Here is a 23,941-nt window from a genome sequence, read left to right on the forward strand (position 1 = left end):
TTCTATTTTCACTGATGTAAATACACTATGTGGATCAAAGAACTTGAAATATATTCTTTCCAGCCAAAAGGTATTGACAAATAATTTTCTTCTAAATTCTATCATTGAAGATTTTTTTCATCCCAAAGTAAACAATGTATACTGAGTTTCATCTACCTGTACTTTAGGAGCCATTTCCTGTACACAATTGTCAGTTCAGTAACCACACTGAACTATTTCGACACACACATTCCTGGTGTGTGGATCTATTTGGCTGTTAGTGATTACACAGGGCATTCACATCTACGCATACAATGCACACTTTTCACACACACCTATCGCAAAGAAATACAGAAATGCAGATTACACATCTGATATCCTTCACATGGAATAAATTTCTCCCAAGTAAAATGGAAAGATGGGACAAAAATATTTTTTCCCAGTATGAGGTGGTTAACCTGTCATCAGAAGTATGACAATATGTCAGATAGCTGTTGTCAAGGCAACAAAAGCTCTATCAGCCATAACAGTTTTACTGTAGAACTGTTTTTCAAATATTTTTTTTTGGTTTGATGGCAACTCTGAAGAGGGTCTACAACCTACAAAATTTCAAGGGTCTGCCAGAGAGTGTCCACTGTGAAAAAATGACCGCTCTGTGAAGATTACAATATGATAATTTGACTGTGTGCTCTGCACTATACACCATAGTTTATAGGTACACCATGTTGGTGTACTGTGGTCTTTCAGAATCTGCAGCTACTTGTCAAGATTCAGAGTAACTTCAGCACGTTTATAAACTAAGTTTAACATAAACCTTATGTCCCAGTATAATGGTAAACTATATATGTGTTATTTTGGGCTTCAAAAAGTACTTGAAAATTGCAGAAAAGTCCTTGAAAGACCGTGAATTTCCAGTGACATGACCATGTGATTAGAAATATGGAAGCTAAAGTTACATATGGAAGAAGCATTATGAACAAATCTCATAGTACAGCTACACAATACAATGCATTACCCACAATGCTATTCTGCGTGTTGGCAATAATGTAAAGCAACTAAATAATTTTTTTAAAATTTATCCAATGCAAACATGATAAAAGTCACATTCTACAGGTACTACAAATGCCATACTTTTAGAAAACAAGTTTTGACAAACTGTGAAGGGGTCATTCTCTGAGAAAAGTTAGCACATTAATTTCATTTGTCATTTCCATCGAGAAAAATCAGTATCCTTGTGTTTCATAAAACAGGTGCAACTTTCCATCACATTATTCTGTATGGCTGACGACACAATCAGTGGAAATTTTACAAAAATGCTATCTCCTCTCTCAATCTAGTATAATATGCCAAATCATTTCAAATGGGAATTCAGAAGTTTTAAAATTAGTCGCTAGTCTTAGACTATGACTTTGTCTACAAATGGAAGACACAGTAGGGATCTCCAATGGTACAAATCATAGTGAATCATGGGATATCATTCTCCAGTACTGTGTGCTAGATTATTCAAACGTAAAAACAGAAAACAGCAAAACAAAACAAAAGTACACCTGCAATGGAAGAGGTTGTTTTTCATGTAAAACAACAATAAAAGAGGTTGTTTTCCATGTAGAACACAAGTTCTAACACCTTTCCAATTAAAAACTTATGTAACAACTTCCTTTACAAAAATATTTTAGAGCACGGCCAAACCGCTATGGTAGCGGATACAAAGAATTCAATTAAAACGATCACCAATATAGTAATTGTGATGTTAAATGTGCCATTGATACCAGTATATGAGTTAGAGTGGCTTTGTGTGCGGCATTTCAGTTCTTGTTTGTGTCTGTTCAACTTTGGAATCGTCTAACTCACCAGTGCCTCTGTAGAATCTGTTCAAGGTAATGTTTATACACATTTTGTGTACTGTCATTTTAAAAAAGTGTATTTAAGGATTTCAAAATAGGCACATGGCAAGCTTAAAATTGTCGCTGACATCAGCCAAACTTATACCAACACAAGATTTTGTGGCATTTTAGTTCTTGTTTGTGTCTGTTCAACTCCCGGATATAAGTTCACTGGTGCCTCTGTAGAATCTGTTCAGGGTAATGTTCATACAAATTTAAGAAAATGTTTTGTTGTTGGTTAAAACATTGTATTGGAATGGCGATTTCAAAATAGAAATATGGCGAGATTTTGTAGCCAGTCTAATAATGCCAACACAAGATTTTGAAATGTAGGATTTTGGAAACTTTCAAAATGGCATCTGAGGTTTTTACCAAAATTTAGGTCATCATTTGCTTATGAAAGAAGGCTGGTTGTGGGTAAGTGATTGCACCAAGGAGTTGAGAAGTTCCCAGTAATAAGCACTTCTGTAGATAAAGTAAATTTTCATATTGCAATTGTCCCAGCTCAGCTCCAAGCAGTTACAGGTATCAAAAGTCAGCTATTAAAACCAATTTGATTGATGCAGGATTTTAGGTTATAGGCCAACCATTGATTTCTTAACAATATGAAATATAAACTAACTTTTCAAGTTGTCATTTAAAACAGATCATGCTTTCAAATTCATCTCTGGTACGTCACAGGGCTATGGCGGGAGCATTTACAATATAATAGGAACACACCCACCTCTCATGATACAGAGCGACAAGATTACATACCCACGAAAGAAATGTTTGTAATTTCCCCGGTTTACAGAAATGAAAAATGTTTTCTTGAAATAGAATGACCTTTTGGTTATATTTTTGTATTGTACTTCACAATACTGATTCTGATCTGCTGCATTTGAATCATATTGTCAAAAGTTACAGCAATTGTCTCTCTAACCTTTGACTCCATTTCCCTGTTTATGTTTGCAAACAATATTAATGTAGAACAGTCTAACCATGAAGGGGTTTGAATTAAGATACATCCAATGATCCTGTAATCTAGTCTGGCAATTCTAAATCTTTATTCATTCTTGCTTTGTACTGGCATATATCAGTCTTCCAGAAAAGTAACCTACGCTACTTTAGTGTTCTTGAAAAAACTGCTTCAAGACCACATACAGACTACTGTCAAATTTACTTTCCCTTCTTACAGAAAGACTTGAAAGACTTATGAAAATAAAGCTATCTGTCTAAAAATGGAAAAAACGTTGACAATGATCACGGAATCGGAAAAATCGCAGCTTATTAAAAGTGACAGACAGTCATTTTAATGAAATATTGAAGATAAAATTATGTGAACATGTTGCACTGAACACATGTGATCATTCAACTAAGGAAAGGAATACAAGACAAAAAAAGAAGAATTTCAGATTTAAAAATAGCTACATTGTAAAACCAGCAAGGTTCTGAAAAAGTCAAGAAGCTGACAAAGATTAGAAAGATTAGAAAATGCTATGGTCATGACATGCTTCAATCTTGAGAAATCCAAAGATAAATCCAATTCTTTAATTATCAAACTAGAATGATCAAAGACTTAAAAGTAAAGTTGAAATCTAGAAAACAAAACACTGCAGCAAAATATAAAAAACTACCAGTCTAGAGCAGTTGGATTAGCTATTTTCCATATACAGGACAGTGTCACTATTTTCCATATTTGGTGCATCATATCGTGCCGTAACCTTTTGAACTCTGACCTGGCCATTGACCTATGACATTATGCAGGGCTTTACACCTGGAGTATATGGTGCAAGTTCTTAAAATCTGTTATAATTTTACCATTTTTGGTATTGTCCTGTCATGCTATCCTTACCATTTTTGGTATATAATAATGCTTTATCATGCTATCTGCTTGCCATATTTGGTAATTGTCCTTTCATGCTACCATATTTGGTATATTGTCCTGTTTGCGCTGTTTACTCATGGCATAACATGTCCTGTTTATGCAATCTTTTTACCATATTTGGCATAGTACTCCTTGAGTGCTCTGTAACAAGCATCAGCGCACCTGGCTTTTTTACCACCTGTTCTCTGAGTCAACCAATCAGTGAAGCTTTCTCCAGACTTCTCGCATTCAAGGAACTTTGCGTATACTTCAAAAGCCTAGATAGCAATGTACAAATAAGAAAAATTCTGTCAGTGAGTGTTTTTACCTTTTGCAATTTAATACCAGCACGTCACCAGCTTTGATCATCAACTAGTTTCCTATAATTTGCAGGAATTAATGTTTCCGATTGTTTCTTTTGCTTCGAATTTTATCAAATCTCTTCAAGTTAATGATTAACTAATTTCTTAATAAACACTGCTTTCAATTGGACATCTGTCCACTATATCATTTTGTATAACAGAAAGATTACCAGCAATTAATAAAAAAAGTACTACTGAAGTTTTAGGGGTATATCAGGATGGCCAAGGGGTCAGTATCTGCCCCATTGACTTATTCTAGAATTACTGTGCAATGCAGTTGAACTGATTTATAATATCATAGTGCAAAACTGTTAATGCTGTAATAAGGGCATGTATGTATAATAAGTTTACAATTTGTAAAAGGGGCTACTTCAGTGTTATACAGGTACATCTTTAACCCTGTGACTCCCATTTCTGTGTACACTGGTCTAAAAAAACTCCACTGTAAACAACAGAGTTGGGCCAAACCATTGTGGTGAGGGGGTTGAACATTAGAATGTTCATGTACATGTATACAGGTGTGACAAATGTTGTTGTCATCTGTAAACACATTACCTGGTTGTAGCCTTCTTTTGCCAGCTGTTGAGCCAAAAGACGTTGTACACCAGGCAGCTTAATCACTGGTTTGTTTTTCATTGGCTTCATCAGGAAGTTAGATGCCTTTCTACGTCGGCTAATGGTGGGAGGTCGGGTAGGAGTCTGCTTCTCCTCAGCTGTAAAAGAAATAATGACATTTATTGGTGATAAAAGCACAGATCATTGTGATGATGAGTTTGGTTATGCATGACGATATTTGTGTAAAAAACCTGATCGCTATCTGAAGAGAATTTTGGAAGTATAAATTTTGATGTTTTAAAACACTATAAGCACTTGTGGTGTTAAACCGACCAAGGGTGTTTATTTGGGCAGGGATCACCCTCACTCAAACCAAGTACACCACCCAAACCAAGTCATGCGGATCAAAGGATGAGTGTTCATCGCCAGAGCTGTTTTGATATGGCTTCTGCATATCATTCCCATTGTGACACAGAAGCAACAAAGCACAGAAACATAGGATTATAATTACATTTAGATTGTCCTTCTCCTGTTGTCTTGGATGTTTCCCCCTTTTCTTTTGATTCTTCTTCCCCTTCTTCTACTTCTTCATCTTCTTCTTCTTCCTCTTCTTCATCGCCTTCCTCTGATTCACTTGAGGATGAGGATGATGATGATGATGAGGATGACGACGATGATGATGATGATGATGATGATGATGATGAACCTTGAAGATAAAAAAGAACTTGTTAATACAAAAGATATCAAGAGCTGAATCTTCAATTTCATTTGTGCCATTCAACAGTATACATGTCATCACAGTATGGGCTTGGATTAAACCATGTTACAAGGAAAAATGTAATGCCAGTCAGATCTCCGCTCTACTCTTGGAGAGCAGGTACACTTTGACCCTTTCATGTGCTGTTTATAAGCTCAAATAACATCTGTGATTATATTTTGTGAAACCTGTACTGCTCAAAGAATTGCATATATTTTTATTGATAATTGATTCAGTAGGTTGTTGATACAGAAAATTCATCCATTACTTCTGTTCACCTCGGGATACTAGTTCATGAGTGGGCAGAGTAAAATAATCGCAATCATACCAATCCATAATCCAATAACATTACGTCAGAATTTGTAAGACAATAGTTGTAAACATAGATACAAAACAACACAGAACAGACAGTAAATAGACCGTACACAAACAAAGTCAAGTTCATGAAAGAAAGATATATGGACCTCTGGCCAAAAGACCAAGAAGTGATTTCAGGTGTTTCGTAAATAGTAAGCGCATCCTGCCCCACATGTGGCACCCGCCATATATCAATCTGTAAGTCACATAGGTAGTCACATAGTAACTTAACCCTGAAACTTTAAAGCAACGTTGAATTTTTCATTTGGAGAACTTTACAGTTGGCATACAGACTTTTCTTCTCATTCTTTCAAAGTCGTTATATGAATGTGTAAAAGGTAGGAATATGCCTCATGATTACCTTTCATCTTTTTCTTCAGTTTCTTCTTCAACTTCTTACATTCATCCTTAGTCACTTTCTTAACCACAACTGTTACAGTACAACCGGCTTCTTCTGCTCTCTGCTGCATCTTCGGCGTGATCATCATATCTGTCAGCTTCTTGGTGATGTCTCCATCTGCGTTGTATTTCTCCAAGAAGCTCTCCTTGTCAGCGTCTCCATGAAATGCGAGAATGAGGCTCAGTGAATCGTCCGTCATGAGAAGGGCCTTCAGCTTCAAAGAACTCTGCAGATCTTTGATGTCTTGAACCTTTCCAGACCTGGCTTCTTTCACCAGAGTCTTCACCCGATATTTACTCAACTTTTTAAGTGCCTTGCGTTTCATCTTCTCCTTCTTGACATCTTCCTTCGTCTTCGTCCCCATCAGTGTCATTTGGTCAGGATCTGCCTTTGTCTCTTCACCTTCCTTCTTTGGTTCAGCATTCCCCTCTGTCTTCTGGTCCTCACCCTCTGCGACCTTCTCAGTTTCAGACTTCTTCTGGTCTTCACTTTCCTTTGTCGTCCCATCTTCCTTCTTCTGCTCACCATCTGTCTTATCTTCTGACTTCTTCTGTTCATCGCCCTCTTTCACTTTTTCCTCCTCTGACTTCTTCTGGTCCCCACCATTTTTTGCTGTCTCTTCTGTTTTCTTTTCACCATCTTCCTTCTTCTTCTCCTCACCCTCTTGCTGTTTCTTCTCCTCGTCTTCTTTACCCTTGTCATCCTCCGACTTCTTCTCCGTGCCATCTCCTTCCTTTTCCTGTTTCTCTTCATCTTCAGTCTCTTTACACTTCCATTCATACCTGATCGCAATGCATGCTGTTTAAACGGAAATAAACCTTTAGCGAATTACAACAACATATGTCTGAACAGTGCATGTGCCCAGCTGGCAGATGTTTTACAATCAAATATCATTAATTTCTACATCTGAAGATCTCATCTAGTTATCTTACAGCAAGCAGAGATTCTTAATGACTTTGGTCCTGACGATTCCTCAAACAGAATAGTAATTGTTTCAACTGCCCCTCCAATGTGCACCCTTCTCCTCTGTTACCATGATTGTCTGTTCACCAATGTGTATAAACAAAAACACGAACAAAATGTTACACACCAGTACATAGGAGTTTCTTTGCTGATTTTTGCGCTGAGACCTGTTGCTCCGCTGTATCTTCGTCACTTTCATCGGACGATGAGGAGGAGGAGGAAGATGATGAACAAGATGATGATTCGCAACCTAGGTACACAAATAGGGAAAAAAGTGTTATTTATAACTTTGATTTTAAGGTAAAATGCACCTTTAGAAAGATATTCTGACTCTCAAATTTTTTAATGAATTCTTTTCTGAACTATTTCTAGTGTGGGCTCATTTTTAGCCCCATGGAGTACTAGGAGTCCATGAGCTTCAAAAGAAGCCCCCTACAAATGGTAGACCAAAAGAATTGTGAAAGTCTGTCAGTCTGAATATCTGTTCCCATCGTGGATTCTGCTTTAAAGCCGCACTTTTCAATCCCAGGTTCTCGCATTAGTGGAGTTCTCCTCCCAGTCAAACGCTTGGCCAGTACGATTTTTGATTTCTATAACATTGATTACACAAACTGATCTCAACCTTTTGTCACATTTTGCTAATCCTGCAAACAGAGTTTATGCAAGCTTTTGATTGACGGTCGGTTCAAATCGCCAACGGTCATTGATTCCCCACCACAAACGCTCGAATTTCCTAAAAAATTGTCTTCTAGTCGCGTTACACTTTGAATATAACCACAGAGTTCGATCAGCAGCAACTTCGCGCTGACCGCTTGGCAGTCTGTCTGTGTTTTTGCGGCCGGGGAAAACTAAAAAGTGGCATTTTCTGGAGCGTGTGCCGGCGTGTTGCCTGTTTGGTGTCCACTTACACAATGAACGCTGCCATAGCTTTGCGTCCTTTTAAAGGGAGGCTCCGCCTTTAATGGATATATGTTCTTGAAATATCAGACAATACTGTTTTAGTCACTGGTCTCAAAATGATAAAACTTGTTTCCTGTGTTACTGAAATGTAATCAAATCCTTCAAGACTAGAACATCTTAGAGGTTATGTCTTACATGAAAGTGTTTCCTCAGCTCCCGGTGATGTTGGTGCTGTCTCCTCTTTCTTTGAAGGATCTTCTTGTGTATCGTCAACAGGTTTTGTTGGTATTTTCTGCCAGGCTAAAGTAAGATTTGAAGAACATATGATCAGCTTTAAATTTATATTAAACCAGAATCAACTAGTTCCTAAATAGTCTGGGGAAATGCTGGAACTTTGACACAATGATTTAATGATGGTTGTAAATTTGATACAGAGAATGTAATTTTGTTCTTCTTTACAAAATAGACTCTATAGAAGTCAATGAGATCTATAGCTTATTCTATAGATATCTATAGAAATTCTATAGAGGTTCTATAGAAATTCTTTAGACATTCTATAGAGTTTTGTCCCCTTTTCCTACAGAATTCTCTGGAAAGACAAGATTCCACAGAAATCTATTGTAGTCTATACAACAGTTTCAGGAATGGGTAATCCTGGCCCTTTACTGCAATAATTCATTATGAGTTCCAGAGACCAGCTCTGGAACTGTTAGTTTTTGCTCACTTTCCTTCTTTCTTTCTTTCTTTCTTTCTTTCTTTCTTTCTTTTTCTTTCTTTCTTTCTTTCTTTCTTTCTTTCTCTATTTCCGGTATTACTATCATAGAACATGCTACACACAAATTTTACCTTAATTACCCAGAATGCATTGCGACACGCTTATGACGTCATCGCTCAGCTCGGACGGGTTTTACGGGCATTTCTTGTGTGTTTATTTATTTATTTTTTATTCTGCATTGCTCGACTATAGTATCATATTGCGTTCAGCTATTAATAATTCTAGCTTTCTTTCGCTTTGTTTTTTGTTGCTTTTTTATTTTATTTTTCTCTAAATACTCGCCGTACGTGGCTATACTGTTTCGCCCGAATGTAACAATGGCGGCGCATAAGATGGCTTCGCTCGCATAGAGAGAGAAAATTAGCCTTTCCGTACGTTTACAAGCGCGGCTGGGTACATCGTGTACCAAGGCGAGATGGGTGTGCTCGAAAACGAAGGTCAATGCAAAATTTGGATTCAAAATCAGCTGTTTTGGCGAAGAAACATGCCCGCCGTATTTCTGAGGAGCCACCAGCGGATTTTCCTATATCAGTCTGCGAGGCCGTTTAACGCCGGTGGCACAGCCCTGTCACCGCACCGGCGCAGGCATGCGTTGGCTACACGTTAAAGCAGCTCAACTTTCCAAGATCAAACGGTCAGCATCTCGTGAAAACAGCGACATTGCAATGAAAATTGTTTTAGTCTGTGCTTTTAATCAAATGAAAATGCATGTGGCCTCGGTTTTCAATTTGAACGGCCTAGGTCCGATGTTTCCTCTCGTCTGATCATCGTCGTAAACCACGCGCCTCTTTACGGCAACAACTCAGCGTTACCCGTCAAGCGATTGATTTTTGTGTGGGTCAGCGGAGCGAAAATTATTGCTCTGGCTTGCGAGAATGCGTCTGATATACATTTCCGTGCGTTGTCGCCCCCGTATGTATCTGTTGCATTTTTACCGTACATGTAGGCATTTGTAATCTGTGGACTGCCTTGCTTTTAGTTGTAAAGTAAGCCTTTATTGAAAATGTATCCCAGTTGGGATCTTGATTATTATCTGATTATTATTCTGTTGTATTATGGTGTTTACTGCTAGCAGCCCTCACTATAGGTACGTGCTTGATATGAAAATCCAAAGCACTCTTTCATTCTGCACCTATCTTTGTCACACATTCTCTTGTTTCTTCCGCTGCTCTGGTCTCTGGAACTGCGCTTTTGCTTGCAAATGCTTTGTAGTTCATTATGAATTTAGAAGCTACGCCAATACGCGAGACCAAGCGGTACAAGCGACGTGCGAGAGTCTACTCTGTATTATAAGTTGCCAAATGCATATTTTGATGTGTTTGAGTATTTTTTTAATATTGAAAACCAAAACTGTTCATCCATATCATGATTGTGTTTAAGCAATCATGTCAAATACATTGACAACCCCGAGTTTACTCCTTTACTGTCTTATATAATGACATTGCCACAGTTACCTTTCAGATTCTTCTTCATTGTCTTCTTTAACTTCTTCAAGACCTTCTTCTTCAACTTCTTGAGGTCCTTCCCAGCCAGCACCCTGACTCTGACAGTCACAGTACAGCAGGCATCTTCTGCTGCCTTCTGTACTTCTTTAGTGATCATAATACCGTTGAGCTTCTTAGTAACATCGCCATCCTCCGCACATTTCTCCAAGAAGCTTGCCCTCGCTGCCTCGTCATGGAACGTGAGAATAAGACGTAGATCCTTGGTGATGTGGAAGGCCTTGACTTGCAAGGAAGTGCACATTTCTTTGATTTCTTCAATCTTTGCTGGATCAGCTTCCTTGAACAGATTCTTTCCTTGTGATTTACACTGTTTTGTCAGTGTCTTCACTATGTACTTTTGGACAGTGACTCCTTCCGATGTCTTTTGTTCTTCCGGCGTCTTCTTTTCTGCATCCTTCTCCTTGCCCCCCTGTTCAGCACCGCCCTGCGCCTTTTCTCCTTCCACCTTTTGGTCTTCACCCACTGTTGTCTTTTCTTCTTCCGACTTTTCCTTTCCTGTTTCTTTTTCTACCTGCCCTTCCTCGCTCTGCGGTTTTTCAATTTCCACTTTTGCACTCTTACATTCATACCTGATTTCAATACATGCAACTGTCAAATAAAAATAGTGTAATTAATTATTAAAAAGAACAACAAATTAAGGACCAGTAACTCAAACTTTTGATGATTTTTTTCACTATTTTCACAAATTTTAATTTAAATGGCAACCAAAATTTCTTGTTCTTTTCCTCAAAGTGTATTGAGATATACAGTATTCAGCTTGTCATCTCGGCCAGAACATGTGTAGACTGAATTGGCGTTGTTGACCGCACGTGAATATTGGTCCGGACTAGAATTCAAATGTAAACAATAACAATAAATGTATAGATACTGTGTTGACTAGCTCAATGTGTTATGTAGGTCATTTCCCCCACACTCATCATGACCTGAGTTCAATTAGTCTAGAACATTCCAAGGTCACTGCCCTTGATGACCTCACAACCTTGAATTCAATTAGTCATGTTTGGAATGTTCTGGAAAGTTGATTAGTTGTGTAAGGGAGATAATTTTAGAACAGTAATTAGCATGTCAATAAAGGTTCTAGATTGTTCTTACATGCCTTTATAAAAGGGACGTGCACAGCTTCCAGTCAGACTTTTGGGATCGTGTCTCTTGTGTGTTACTAAACTCCAGCAGTAGTCATTCTCAAGACTTTTCAAGACCTTCACTGTCAACGCTGGATTTATACTGTGGTCTTTGTGCAGCTTCAAGCCTGCAAGCCAAAGGACTGTTCATTCATCCAACTGACTGTTACAACTCTGAGACTGGAGCTTTGCCGTCCCAGCTGAGATAAGTAGTCTGTACACTTTTAAAGCTTGTACTCTGTCCCTAACTTAGCAATTAGTTTTGTTTTCGTATAAAATTTTGTTTAAACGGAAACTGCTGAGTTCACCCTTTTGTTCGTTTTCTCTGCACGTAACAAATTGGGGGCTCGTCCGGGATACGAATATTTTGAGCCGTTTGACAACATTTTGCCTGCCTTTTTAAAAACTACAGTATTCTGTGAACTCAGCGAAATTTAATCATGGCGGAATTTAAACCAGAGGAAATGGATGACCTTGATCAGGACACATTTGATTCCCTCAGAAAAGACGACCTCATTGCACTGGCCAATTTCCTTAAAGTAGAAGTCAAAAGATCTATGCGCAAGAGGGAAATACAGTACCGTATTGCCAAACATCTAGTTGATTTAGGCCAATTTGAGGAATCCACCCTGAAAGATTATGAGCCCGAGTCTACCTCTGAACTCAGAAAATTAGAATTAGAAATGCAGACAAATTTGGAGATCAAGAAACTAGAATTACAAATGGAAAAAGAGAGACAGGCATTAGAAAAAAAAATACAAATGCAATTAGAAATGGAAGAAAGACAGAGAGAGAAAGATAGGCAGGAAAGATTAGAAATGAAACGTTTGGAGCTTGGACAGTCAGGAAAATTCTTCCCTTCAGACAAGTTTGACATCACTAAGCATTTCAGGTTAGTTCCCCCTTTCCAAGAAAAGGATGTTGATAAATATTTCCTTCATTTTGAGAAAATTGCTCAGAGTCTGAGTTGGCCTAAGGAGTCCTGGTCTATGCTTTTGCAGAGTGCTTTGGTGGGTAAAGCCAGAGAAATTTACATTCAGTTGTCAGTAGAGCAGGCTTCAAATTATGATTCTGTGAAGGAATTAATTCTCAAGGGTTATGAGTTGGTGCCTGAAGCGTACCGTCAGAATTTAGGGATTGTGAGAAGGCGAAAGACCAAACTTATGTTGAATTCGCTCGAACAAAAGAACAACTGTTTGATCGCTGGTGTTCTTCTGAAAAGGTCAGTCAGAATTATGACAAATTACGACAACTTGTTTTGATTGAGAATTTAAAAGGTGCATTCGGAGTGACATCAAGACATTTATCAATGAACAAAAGGCAGATACATTGGAGGTTGCTGCACGTTTGGCCGATGATTATTCATTGACCCACAAATCTTCTTTGTCAGCAAACCATCCCAGTCCTTTTCATACAGAAACAATGCAGGTAAATTTAACTCGTCCTTTTCATCCAAGAATTCTCAAAGGAGAGTAGAAAATCAAATGACAACAGTTCACAGAGTTCAAGTAACACTTCCACATCATCAAATCCCAAGTCTCAATCTCCTTCTGACAAACAGTTCGGTACACTTTCTTGTAATTATTGTAAGAAGACGGCCATTTAATGTCAGAGTGTTTCAAATTGAAAAGAAAACGTGAAGGTCAAAGTGGTCAAAGTGGATCTAAGCCAACCGGCTTTATTTCTTCATCAACTCAATTAGAGTCTAATAATGTGTGCAACACATTTTCTGAGGTTAAACCCCTCTTATCCCCAATTAATGAGGTCAAGGTCAATTCTTCTCAAGATAGCATTATGGGTATTTTCGAGCCATTTATTCATAATGGTTTTATATCACTTTCTAGTGATTTCTCTTCCGCTACCCCTGTCAAAATTTTAAGAGATACCGGGCTTCCCAGTCTCTTTTGTTGGCAGATACCCTGCCGTTTTCTGAAAAGTCATTTTCAGGTTCTAAAGTTCTTATTAAGGGGGTAGATTGTAATGACTACATTCCTGTTCCTCTCCATAATGTCTATTTGTCTTCGGACTTTGTTTCTGGACCTGTGACTTTAGGTATTAGGCCTTTTTTGCCTTTTGAAGGGATTCACCTTCTTCTTGGAAACGACCTTGCTGGGGACAAGGTCATTACTAATCCACTTGTGACTGATAATCCTACTTTAGATCAGGATCCAGAGCCAATTGAACAAGAGATACCCGATTTATTTCCTTCATGTGCCATTACTCGAGCCATGTCAAAGAAAACTTCTGAGAATCAAAATACTCTCAAAAATAATGTCACAGATGTTGACTTAAATGACACCTTTCTCAGTCAGGTGTTTGACACGGATCATTCCGTTATCCCTCGTGGATTTGAAACTTCCAGTAAAACTTCTGCTGACCAAAGTCAGACATTTTCTAGATCAAATCTCATTGCAGAACAACACAAAGACCCAGATATTTTGTCTTTTTTGACAGGGTAGATGATGAAGGTAAAACTTCAGATAGCTCTGTTTCCTATTATACAAAATCTGGTATTCTCATGCGTAAATGGAGACCTCCAGATGTTTTGGTTGATGACGATTGGGCTATAAAACATCAAATTGTGGTTCCAAAGCCCTACCGTGCTGAAATATTGCGCCTGGCCCATGAAACCCCCTGGGCTGGTCACTTAGGAGTAAGGAAAACTTATCACAAAATTCTCAGTCACTTTTATTGGCCTAATCTCAGGCAAGATGTAACACATTTCTGTAAAACTTGTCACACATGTCAAATGGTAGGAAAGCCGAATCAGACCATTCCAAAGGCCCCTTTACAGCCAATTCCTGCATTTCAAGAACCATTTAGTAGGATTCTAATAGACTGTGTTGGGCCCCTACCAAAAACAAGATCAGGAAATGAGTACATGCTGACAATAATGTGTACATCAACTCGGTTCCCAGAAGCCATACCACTGAGAAATATAAAGACAAAGACTATAGTGAGAGCTTTAGTCAAATTTTTCACTTTATTTGGCCTCCCTAAATGTGTCCAGTCCGATCAAGGCTCCAACTTTATGTCTGGAATTTTTCAACAAGTAATGGATCAGCTAGGCATTAAACAGTATAGGTCATCCGCCTATCATCCAGAAAGTCAGGGTGTTCTTGAGCGATTTCATCAAACTTTGAAAAACATGATTAGGACCTACTGTTTTGACACAGAGAAGCAGTGGGATGAAGGAAGTCATTTTTTGCTCTTTGCTGTTAGAGAGTCAATTCAAGAGTCTCTTGGTTTTAGCCCATTTGAGCTTGTATTTGGACATACAGTCCGTGGCCCACTTAAGCTCGTTAAAGAGAAATTCCTATCAGACGATGATGATTGTCTGAATATTTTGCAATATGTGTCAGATTTTCGTACAAAACTCTCTAAAGCATGTGAATTAGCCAGAGAAAATCTTGAGTCATCTCAGCAGTCAATGAAAACCAAATATGATAAAAGCACCTCAAAACGGAAGTTTGAACCAGGTCAAAAAGTTCTTGTTCTACTTCCAATTCCTGGCAAACCACTCCATGCTCGTTACTTTGGGCCATACCTAATTGATAAGAAATTGAGTGATTTAAATTACATCATAATAACACCTGACAGGCGAAAACAAAAACAGCTATGTCACATAAATATGCTTAAGCCATATTTGGAGAGGGATAATCCTACTATAACTCAGCCTGTCAGTGCAGTCAGTTCAAACCATTATGAAGATAGTGATACTGAAACTGACTTAAGTGAAAATACTCTAAACTCAAAGCTGGGCTCGTCAAGCTTCAGAACTCAGAAATCCTGGAGAAGCTGGAGTCTACAAAGTTGGCACACCTCCAGCCAGAACAACAACAACAGGTGAAAGAACTGCTCCACGAATATAAACACCTGTTTCAAGATGTTCCAACGAGGACAAACGTCATCTATCACGACGTTGATGTTGGGGACAGTAAGCCTGTAAAACAACATCCATACAGACTGAATCCAACAAAAGCGAAATATCTCCAGGAAGAAGTCAAATACCTGCTGGACAATGACTTATTGAACCCAGTAAAAGTAACTGGAGTTCGCCGTGCATACTTGTTCCAAATCAGACCACAGTTATCGTATGTGCACGGACTTTAGGAAGGTCAACACTTTAACAAAGACAGACACTTTCCCAATCCCGAGGATTGATGACTGCATCGACCGAGTGGGAAAAGCCAAGTATGTGACAAATTTGACCTACTGAAGGGATTTTGGCAAGTCCCTCTGACGGATCGTGCTCGTGAAATATCCGCCTTTGTTACACCAGACGGATTGTTCCAGTACAAGGTGATGCCATTCGGAATGAAGACTCTCCGGCAACGTTCCAACGGATGATCAACGACGTCATATCCGGGCTAGATGGGTGTGCAGCCTACGTTGACGACGTCGTCCTGTATAGTGACACCTGGGAGGAACACATCAAGCTCATGCGGAAGTTCTTTGAGAGACTGAGTAAAGCAATGTTGACTGTCAACCTTGCAAATCTGAGTTTGGTTGGGCGAGGGTGACTTACCTCGGACATACTGTAGGACAGGGTGAGGTAAAACCTGTTGATGCCAAAATCAGTGCCATTTCAAGTTTTCCCATACCAAACTGCAAACGACAACTGATGCGCTTTCTCGGTATGGCTGGTTACTACAGAAAATTCTGTCCAAATTTCTCCACAATTACTGAGCCTTTGACTAACTTACTTAAAAAGAAAGTAAAGTTTGTTTGGTCAGAGCAATGCCAACAGGCATTTGATACACTTAAAGCCATACTGCAAAGTGCTCCAGTGTTGTCTGCACCAGATTTCACTTTGCCATTCAAATTAGCTGTGGATGCTAGTGATACGGCTGCTGGTGCTGTTTTATTGCAAGAGGATAGTCATGGTGTAGATCATCCTGTTTGCTATTTTTCACGCAAATTTAACAAATCCCAGAGAAACTACTCTACAATTGAAAAAGAGTGTTTATCTTTGATATTAGCTTTACAGCATTTTGAAGTTTATGTTACTTCTTCAAATCAGCCAATAGTGGTTTATATTGATCACAACCCTCTTGTTTTTCTGCAGAAATTTAAAGGCAAAAATCAGAGATTGCTAAGATGGAGTTTAATGTTACAGGAGTTTAATCTTGACATTAGACATATCAAAGGCAGAGACAATTTAATTGCAGACTGTCTCTCTCGTATTTAGAAATTATTGTTGTTCACTTTCAAGAAATTTTATTGTTGTTCACTTTCAAGAAATTTTACTTTAGAGTAAAACAAAATTTGAGTACTTAAATCCTTTTCAAGATTACATTTGTAAAAGAAAGATTTTTCTTTGAAAATTTTCTTTTTTTGAAGAGGGGGTGTGTTATGTAGGTCATTTCCCCCACACTCATCATGACCTGAGTTCAATTAGTCTAGAACATTCCCAAGGTCACTGCCCTTGAATGACCTCACAACCTTGAATTCAATTAGTCATGTTTGGAATGTTCTGGAAAGTTGATTAGTTGTGTAAGGGAGATAATTTTAGAACAGTAATTAGCATGTCAATAAAGGTTCTAGATTGTTCTTACATGCCTTTATAAAAGGGACGTGCACAGCTTCCAGTCAGACTTTTGGGATCGTGTCTCTTGTGTGTTACTAAACTCCAGCAGTAGTCATTCTCAAGACTTTTCAAGACCTTCACTGTCAACGCTGGATTTATACTGTGGTCTTTGTGCAGCTTCAAGCCTGCAAGCCAAAGGACTGTTCATTCATCCAACTGACTGTTACAACTCTGAGACTGGAGCTTTGCCGTCCCAGCTGAGATAAGTAGTCTGTACACTTTTAAAGCTTGTACTCTGTCCCTAACTTAGCAATTAGTTTTGTTTTCGTAATAAATTTTGTTTAAACGGAAACTGCTGAGTTCACCCTTTTGTTCGTTTTCTCTGCACGTAACAAATGTTGAAGGTTCAACATGCTTTTGGGAACAGAACATGAACTTGCATTTGACATACAAAATAATGAAACGTTCTCAAAAGTTAGACCTACCGGCCTGTTAACAAATACTGCAATATATTTGTATGCATATCTAGTCTTATGGATAAACACAGCAGTTGTGTATTTCTGTGGCCTTGTTTTTAAGACTTTCAAATATTTTATATTTGTAATTTCAAAAAAATGAATGATTCTTCATGGCCCTCCAAGTGAAAATCAATAATTTGATACTCCAAATACTGGTGACTGCCTTCCTCAAAAACGTACACAAGTGACTGATGACTTCCTTCAACCCTTTCACCCCCAGTTCCCTGTATACAGGTCCAACTTTACCATAGAAAACAATGGATTTGGGACAAACCATGGTGGTGAAAGGGTTAATGTATAGTGGTTACTGACTTCCTTTAACCCTTTGAGTGCAACAGTCAATTTTTGTCGTCTTTGTGAAACATAACCGAGACTTTTTTTCAGGTCCAAACATTTTTTTCAGATTTTCCCTCCAGTTTTGATCAAAAACAGTAACCTATGAAAAGTGCTGCTCAGCTGGTCCAAAATTATAACAATTACAGAGAAAAATTCATAAAAAGTGGTGAAATGTTGCACAAAAAATTTTAGGCGGGAAAAATTAACAGCATTCAAAGGGTTAATGTTGCTTGAGGTAAAGGCATAAAAAGACTTACTTGTAGGTAGAACAAGTAGTTGGCTGATGTTTTGAACCAATACAGTTGATTTTCCAGTTTCTGCCATCTCAAAGTCTTGTATAGTTCAAGAAATATAAACCAGTATCTGTAGACTGCAGGGCAAAAGTTATCAATATCAACACAAGATGAACAAATCTGATTGATGCATACATACTACCGATAAGTGATCCCTATCTATTTGCAGTAATACTTTTAACCAGTGTTCAGTTTTGTTTAGAATGAACTGATCATTGCAGATTTTTGCAGAGAAATGTCAAAAGTTACAGAGGTTTGAGTAGTTTGAAATCACAAGAAACTATACATAGAAATATGAAAAACGTATCTGTACCTGTGTGTTTAAAATAAAGTTTGTTCATTTGTTACAGTGAATGCTATTTTAAACTTCTAGAACTAGGGTCTTTCATTTTTTGCTGTAAGATGATGTTATCTGTTACCAATGAAGACCTTATATAGATTTAGATATAGATATAGATTTTTCACATTTTGAATGACATGCAAGCTCCATAGTTTGCCCTCTCCAATATGAAGAAAACTGAGTCAATAGAATTCTGTAGTCTACAGTTATAAGCATTCTATAGAAGTTTATAGAGATTTTGCACCATTTTGTATAGAAATCTATAGAAAAACAAGATTCCATGGAATTCTATTGAAATCTATAGAACATTTTCATTAGGGCTATATCATAAACCATTTGAGTCAATGTATTCTGGACATCCGCCTCTGTGGATTATTACATATGTACCACAGTTTACTTGCATCGAAGCGCGCAGCGTACTACCGTATTTGCACTGCAGTGCAAATACCAAAAACATTATTCCATACCTGCATGCAAATGAATAGAACAGCGCGTGATCCTTGTCTTTCAATGTGTGTCGCGTAAACTATTTAAAATGTGTTCGCTTGTGTTTTAGTTCCTTTGTTTTCTCGATAAAATAAACAGGGGGAAACATATGTAATAATAACAGAACCCCATGGCGAGCGAGCAAGCTTGCCGTACTAGCGGTATTTGCACTCGTGTTTGCGTTGAATCCGGCTGTCCTTTCACTCGCTGCGCTCGTGAAAGCACGACCGCCGGATCCCCCGCAAACACTCGTGCAAATACCGCTGGTACGGCGCGCTTGCACTCTCTCGCCATGGGGTTCTGTCATATTATTGCTCACTTTAGACGAAAATAATTTGGCAAAACTAGACAGAAATAAAAATTGCTGCCTCTCTATATACAAATGCTACCAAGATATGAACACACCAAATACCAGAGTAATAAGCTAGTGATTTAGAGTAGATTGAAAATACCAGAAATGTTTATGGCTGCTGTACACAATGTGCGATGATTTCAGTCAACCAATGTGCTATGTTCTCAACTTTGCTACCTAAGCCAGGTTGACCGGACTATACTTTGTGCTGAGTCATCGAAACTAGAGTGACATCATCCAATCAGTTCATCACTGATTGATAATTCATAAATTGTTGAATATTATAATTCACCATTCCAATACTGATCCATTGAGTTTCTAGTCATTCATCTTTGCATTAATTAATGTTTGACATCCCTGTGGTTGTTCGACACCTCAACCAACACACACAGGAATGTTTAGCCAATACATGCAAATAGTAATGCTTATCAGTAATCAATCAGTCAAATATTTCACTCACATTACGGAGACGAAAATAGCGTGTCCATCAACACCATTTTGCGCAAGCAAGAACTAAGTTTCTTTTACATATGTATATTATCTCTAACTTCCTAAAAAGTAGAGTTTTAAATAACAACTTTAAACCATTCACCCCCAGTTCCCTGATACAGGTCCAACTTTACCATAGAAAACAATGGATTTGGGACAAACATGGTGGTGAAAGGGTAAACTATGAAGGCCACTATACTTTTAATTAAGCTGTAGATAGCTGAATGCATCAGTGTATTAATAATCCGCAGTAAAATGAGAGATTCCTAAATATTGTGGTAAGGTACTACACACCTTGAAATTAAAATACTTAAAATTTTTCTCCAATTTTCCGCAAGGAAACTTTCAATCATACTCCAACCAAATAAAGAATAAAAACAGCAAATTTTGGTACCAGAGAAGTATGTTACATAATATTTACCAATATTTGTAAATAAAAATTTCTGCCATCCCTTTGTTAACTCTATGGAGAATTATTATTTTTTTTCATTTTCACAAAAAAATGCGGGTGAAAATTTTATATACTCCATCACCTTAAAAATGAGCCCCCATTAGTGGTTGACCAGATAAGTATTGGAAAAATTTGAGAGTCCGAATATCTGTCCTGGTAGCACATTTTACCTGATTCGTCGAAATGTGAATTATTTTGGCAGTTAGGAAACATGAAACTTCATTTAGTCTTTCACGAAATCAATAGATAGTAAATTAATAATGATTTTGTGAGGTTTATTTCAAGAACAATTAAGGCATAATAATTTTAGCTGGTTAATGTCTACTGTAATTAAAATAATTTAATAAAATTGTGACAATGCATTAGTTCAGTCCTGATTGACACAGTGTGAACCTCGGTGTTGCATGTTCGATCACATATCTGTCAACAGAAATTAATTTCAATAGCCAAACAAATTTTATTGACACTGTACATAATTCTTATATAAACTTTTTGCCGATACCAAGCTATGAAAAAATGCTGAGTCAGCATTTTTCTCATGCAGGTACTGTAGTATATTTTTCATTAATATAACAAAATTTGATTACTCTAAATTTTGATAATAATTACTGATAAAAACACAATTTCACAATGCAAACTTTTTAAAATCTTAATTCTGCAATCCACAGATATTGCATGACATTATTATCAACTTTAAAATTGCATAATATAAATCACCAGTTTTACTGAGTCGCAAACACTCTGAAGAGTTTTTTTCTGTGTGATGACATTTCAAGACTTTTTTAGTCTGAAAATTACAGAAAATTTCTTTGAGGCTGGAAGTACATGTACTGGTAAATCATAAACTAATTTTAGGTCACAGAAACCTAGATGCATCAATTTAGCTGGGAAAGCATCCCGCTTTTTTCCTTCAGAAGCCATTGAATTGTCATCAAATGCAGCATAGGCTTGGAAGTGGGATGGGCCGCCGTACAAGTCAGAGCAGATGACTTCAGACTTTTCAGCTTGAACCACCCGTATATTGTACTCCATGCACTCCTACAGAACACAGCTGTTGAATCGTAAAATTGCAAAATCACAAATCCACTAACCTGTCTAGTTTTCACTCCGAACCAGCGTCAGTCTCTGTCGTCTGCAGCTCAGCTCCCCACTCTTTTAACGCTCCACACAAGTTGCGTGATACGGAACAAGTGGGCGTATTAATTAGTAAAACACCAAGTTTTGCCTTGCTTATCAACCAGGGTGTAGCTTAATTGTGTACGCATCCTGTCTGTAGACATCCTCAATGACGTACATGAACAGATAGCTGCCAATACATCGTAATACATTACCTTTAAATTTTGCTGTTAATGTTTGCGAACTATCGCAAACTAGCACAGAAGCTAAACAAACTCTTTGCCATTCCTGTGTTGTCATGGGATTGGTTTCAGATACGTGGGTTTCGTGAGCAGCTGTGGCTCATCCAATTGTCTTGTCTTTGGGAAGAGGATTGTGGGAGATCACTCGGAGGTTTGTCGACGGGCGTTCTTGAACGTACGTCAGTGGCGTGGGATAGCGCGGCATTCCACCGGAGATTGGAGACGTGTTTTGCCACACAGATGAATCATGACAGTGTAAACAACAGATAAGATTATCATTGACAAAGGTGACTGTACTTAGAGTGTGTGTAGGAAGAGTCAAGTGGTAGCAATATATATCACCTATATTCCTCATTTAGAAATCGTATTTCTTAATAAATTGTCATGAATGCTGTGAATGAGTATCAAAATTCAACGACAGATGAAAAATTTAGATTTTTTTACTGAGTTAAGTTTGCTGAAAGTCTTGTTCATACTCATGACATCTTCAAAAATGTGACAAATTCAAGTTCAAGGCAGCCAGATGTGCAGCATGCCAATAACTTGACAATATATGATTTTTAAAACTCTATAAATAAACACCCTTATTCAGACATGGTGGGCATTGAACAGGTGACACAGCAAATCAAACTGACTTCTGGAAAACAGTCTGAGCTCAGTCTTGTCATTGTGAGGCGTAACTCGGCTCTGTATGAGTAAAAAAAAAGATTAATTTATCAAGTTATGTTTTAAAATAAATGATCTGATTTAAACTCACAACATACGGCACCGTCACCTAGGGAAGATATCACAGCCAAAGCTGCTTGGCTAAATCCCGACCCTTAAAAATCCTCTCCCCCAGTGGCACCTTGCCCTTTGCAGTTTGATCGGAGACTAGTTTTCAATAATTTTGACTCTACTTTCAAGTGGTTTACCATTGTTGATATCGGATAGATAGCAAATGTCTAGAATTTTTAAATCACTGAAAATTTGTATTTTGTATTTTGTCATTTTGTCAGTTTTGACCTGGTCAAAACTTACTCATCCAAATCCCAGATGTTAAAGGCATCTGTTCTCTTGATGGTATAAAAAGAATGTTAGCGTTCTAAGTCAAGGTGTACAAACTCTGTCATATTACATATCTGATGCAAGGAACTCTACAATTTCTGAGCCCTTTCAGCTCTAGACATTGGTACTGTCTACATTTCAGTCGTTTAAAATAGGGTGTGTGGATAGAGCACCATCAATGTGCCACATTGTAGCCAGATACTATCGAGCTGTCTCTTGCATGCAGCCAAATATGTGAGTGAATTAGAACAATTTCAAAATCAGATCATACCAAGGGCAGCATAATTTCAGGGCTCGAAATTAACTTTTTTCCCCCGGTAGTCCGATTGGGCTACCATTTTCTGAAGTTGGTAGCCCAGCGACAAGGTCTGGTAGCCCATGCATGAATTAAGAGTTTTTTTGTAAAGGATATTTTTATTTATATCTAGACAATGAACGATTTATTTTGCATGATTCTATCCAGGAAATAAATTTTCTAGTCATTTTACATCAATACCTGCAAATCTAGCCATAGGAGAACGGTATAGCATGTGCAGTTGACAACGGTGACGCCTCAAAGTTTCACGAATTATTCACACATACGCAGAGCTTACATGTAAATTTTGATGTTCGCAAAACAGCGACTTTTCACTCAGCATGTGTAAACATAACATGGCTAAAAATAGTTTGGCTATGAATTTCAGGATGACAACTTGGTACAGTCATGTTCCTAATACTTTCATGGCAATTTTGACTATATTTCCCCACCATATCATGGGATGATCTCGTACACTTCAGAAAGCGAAATTTGTGGATGGCCCGACAGCTTTTTCTTTGCAGTTTGAATAATTTTGTGTTTGATTGTGATTGATAAATTGTGATTAAATAACTATGAAATGAATTTTCATTGGCCATCATTTCCCGAGCCTGTTATCCAAGTACATCATTTCAATATTTTATTCAAAGTTTGGCGCAACAAAGTCGACATGTCCTTTCTGTGTCCAGCTGGGTTGACTGTATTAGCGTTGGTCATCTCACAGCGATCAACATCATGTCGCCCACTAAGTAATTTCATGCCCCAGGCTTTGGTAGTCCGTGTGGGCTACCATTTCATTCGTTTTGGTAGCCCCAGGAAAAAGTTGGTAGTCTGTGGACGCTGGACTACCGCTAATTTCGAGCCCTGAATTTAAATGACAAACAGGTGTAACCTTTGATAATCTGTGTTTTTTTGTATTCAAGTAAATAAATGAATTATTCTTCTTCTCCCCAAAGTATGCTATTTAGTTTATCAGAAACACCATCTATACATGTACAATGCACTGTTGTTTACATTTGAACTCTACTGCACCGAATTCACTT

At 37.9% G+C, this 23,941-nt stretch overlaps 1 protein-coding gene across 1 annotated transcript; it reads right to left on the bottom strand.

Annotated features, from left to right (window-relative positions):
* Nucleotides 1-1,039: 1,039 nt before the first annotated feature.
* On the bottom strand, nucleotides 1,040-21,586 carry LOC139123501 (cylicin-2-like). The gene is made up of 9 exons (XM_070689659.1): nucleotides 21,290-21,586; nucleotides 18,045-18,150; nucleotides 10,232-10,870; nucleotides 8,198-8,302; nucleotides 7,230-7,352; nucleotides 6,101-6,937; nucleotides 5,137-5,331; nucleotides 4,626-4,783; nucleotides 1,040-3,986 (listed from the first exon to the last, which is right to left on the bottom strand). Exons 2-9 carry the CDS (start codon nucleotides 18,109-18,111, stop codon nucleotides 3,825-3,827), a joined length of 2,286 nt encoding a protein of 761 aa, XP_070545760.1. The 5' UTR covers nucleotides 18,112-18,150; nucleotides 21,290-21,586; the 3' UTR covers nucleotides 1,040-3,824.
* Nucleotides 21,587-23,941: the final 2,355 nt, after the last annotated feature.

This window comes from Ptychodera flava, assembly GCF_041260155.1.
Source record: "Ptychodera flava strain L36383 chromosome 23 unlocalized genomic scaffold, AS_Pfla_20210202 Scaffold_23__1_contigs__length_28996876_pilon, whole genome shotgun sequence".
Lineage (NCBI taxonomy): Eukaryota > Metazoa > Hemichordata > Enteropneusta > Ptychoderidae > Ptychodera > Ptychodera flava.

Coding starts and splice junctions, on each gene's coding strand:
- LOC139123501 (XM_070689659.1), bottom strand. CDS start 18,111: ATGGCAGAAACTGGAAAATCAACTGTATTGGTTCAAAACATCAGCCAA. Junction 10,871..18,044: donor ACTACTTGTTCTACCTACAA/GTAAGTCTTTTT, acceptor TTTATTTGACAG/TTGCATGTATTGAAATCAGG. Junction 6,938..7,229: donor AAAGAAACTCCTATGTACTG/GTGTGTAACATT, acceptor CCGTTTAAACAG/CATGCATTGCGATCAGGTAT.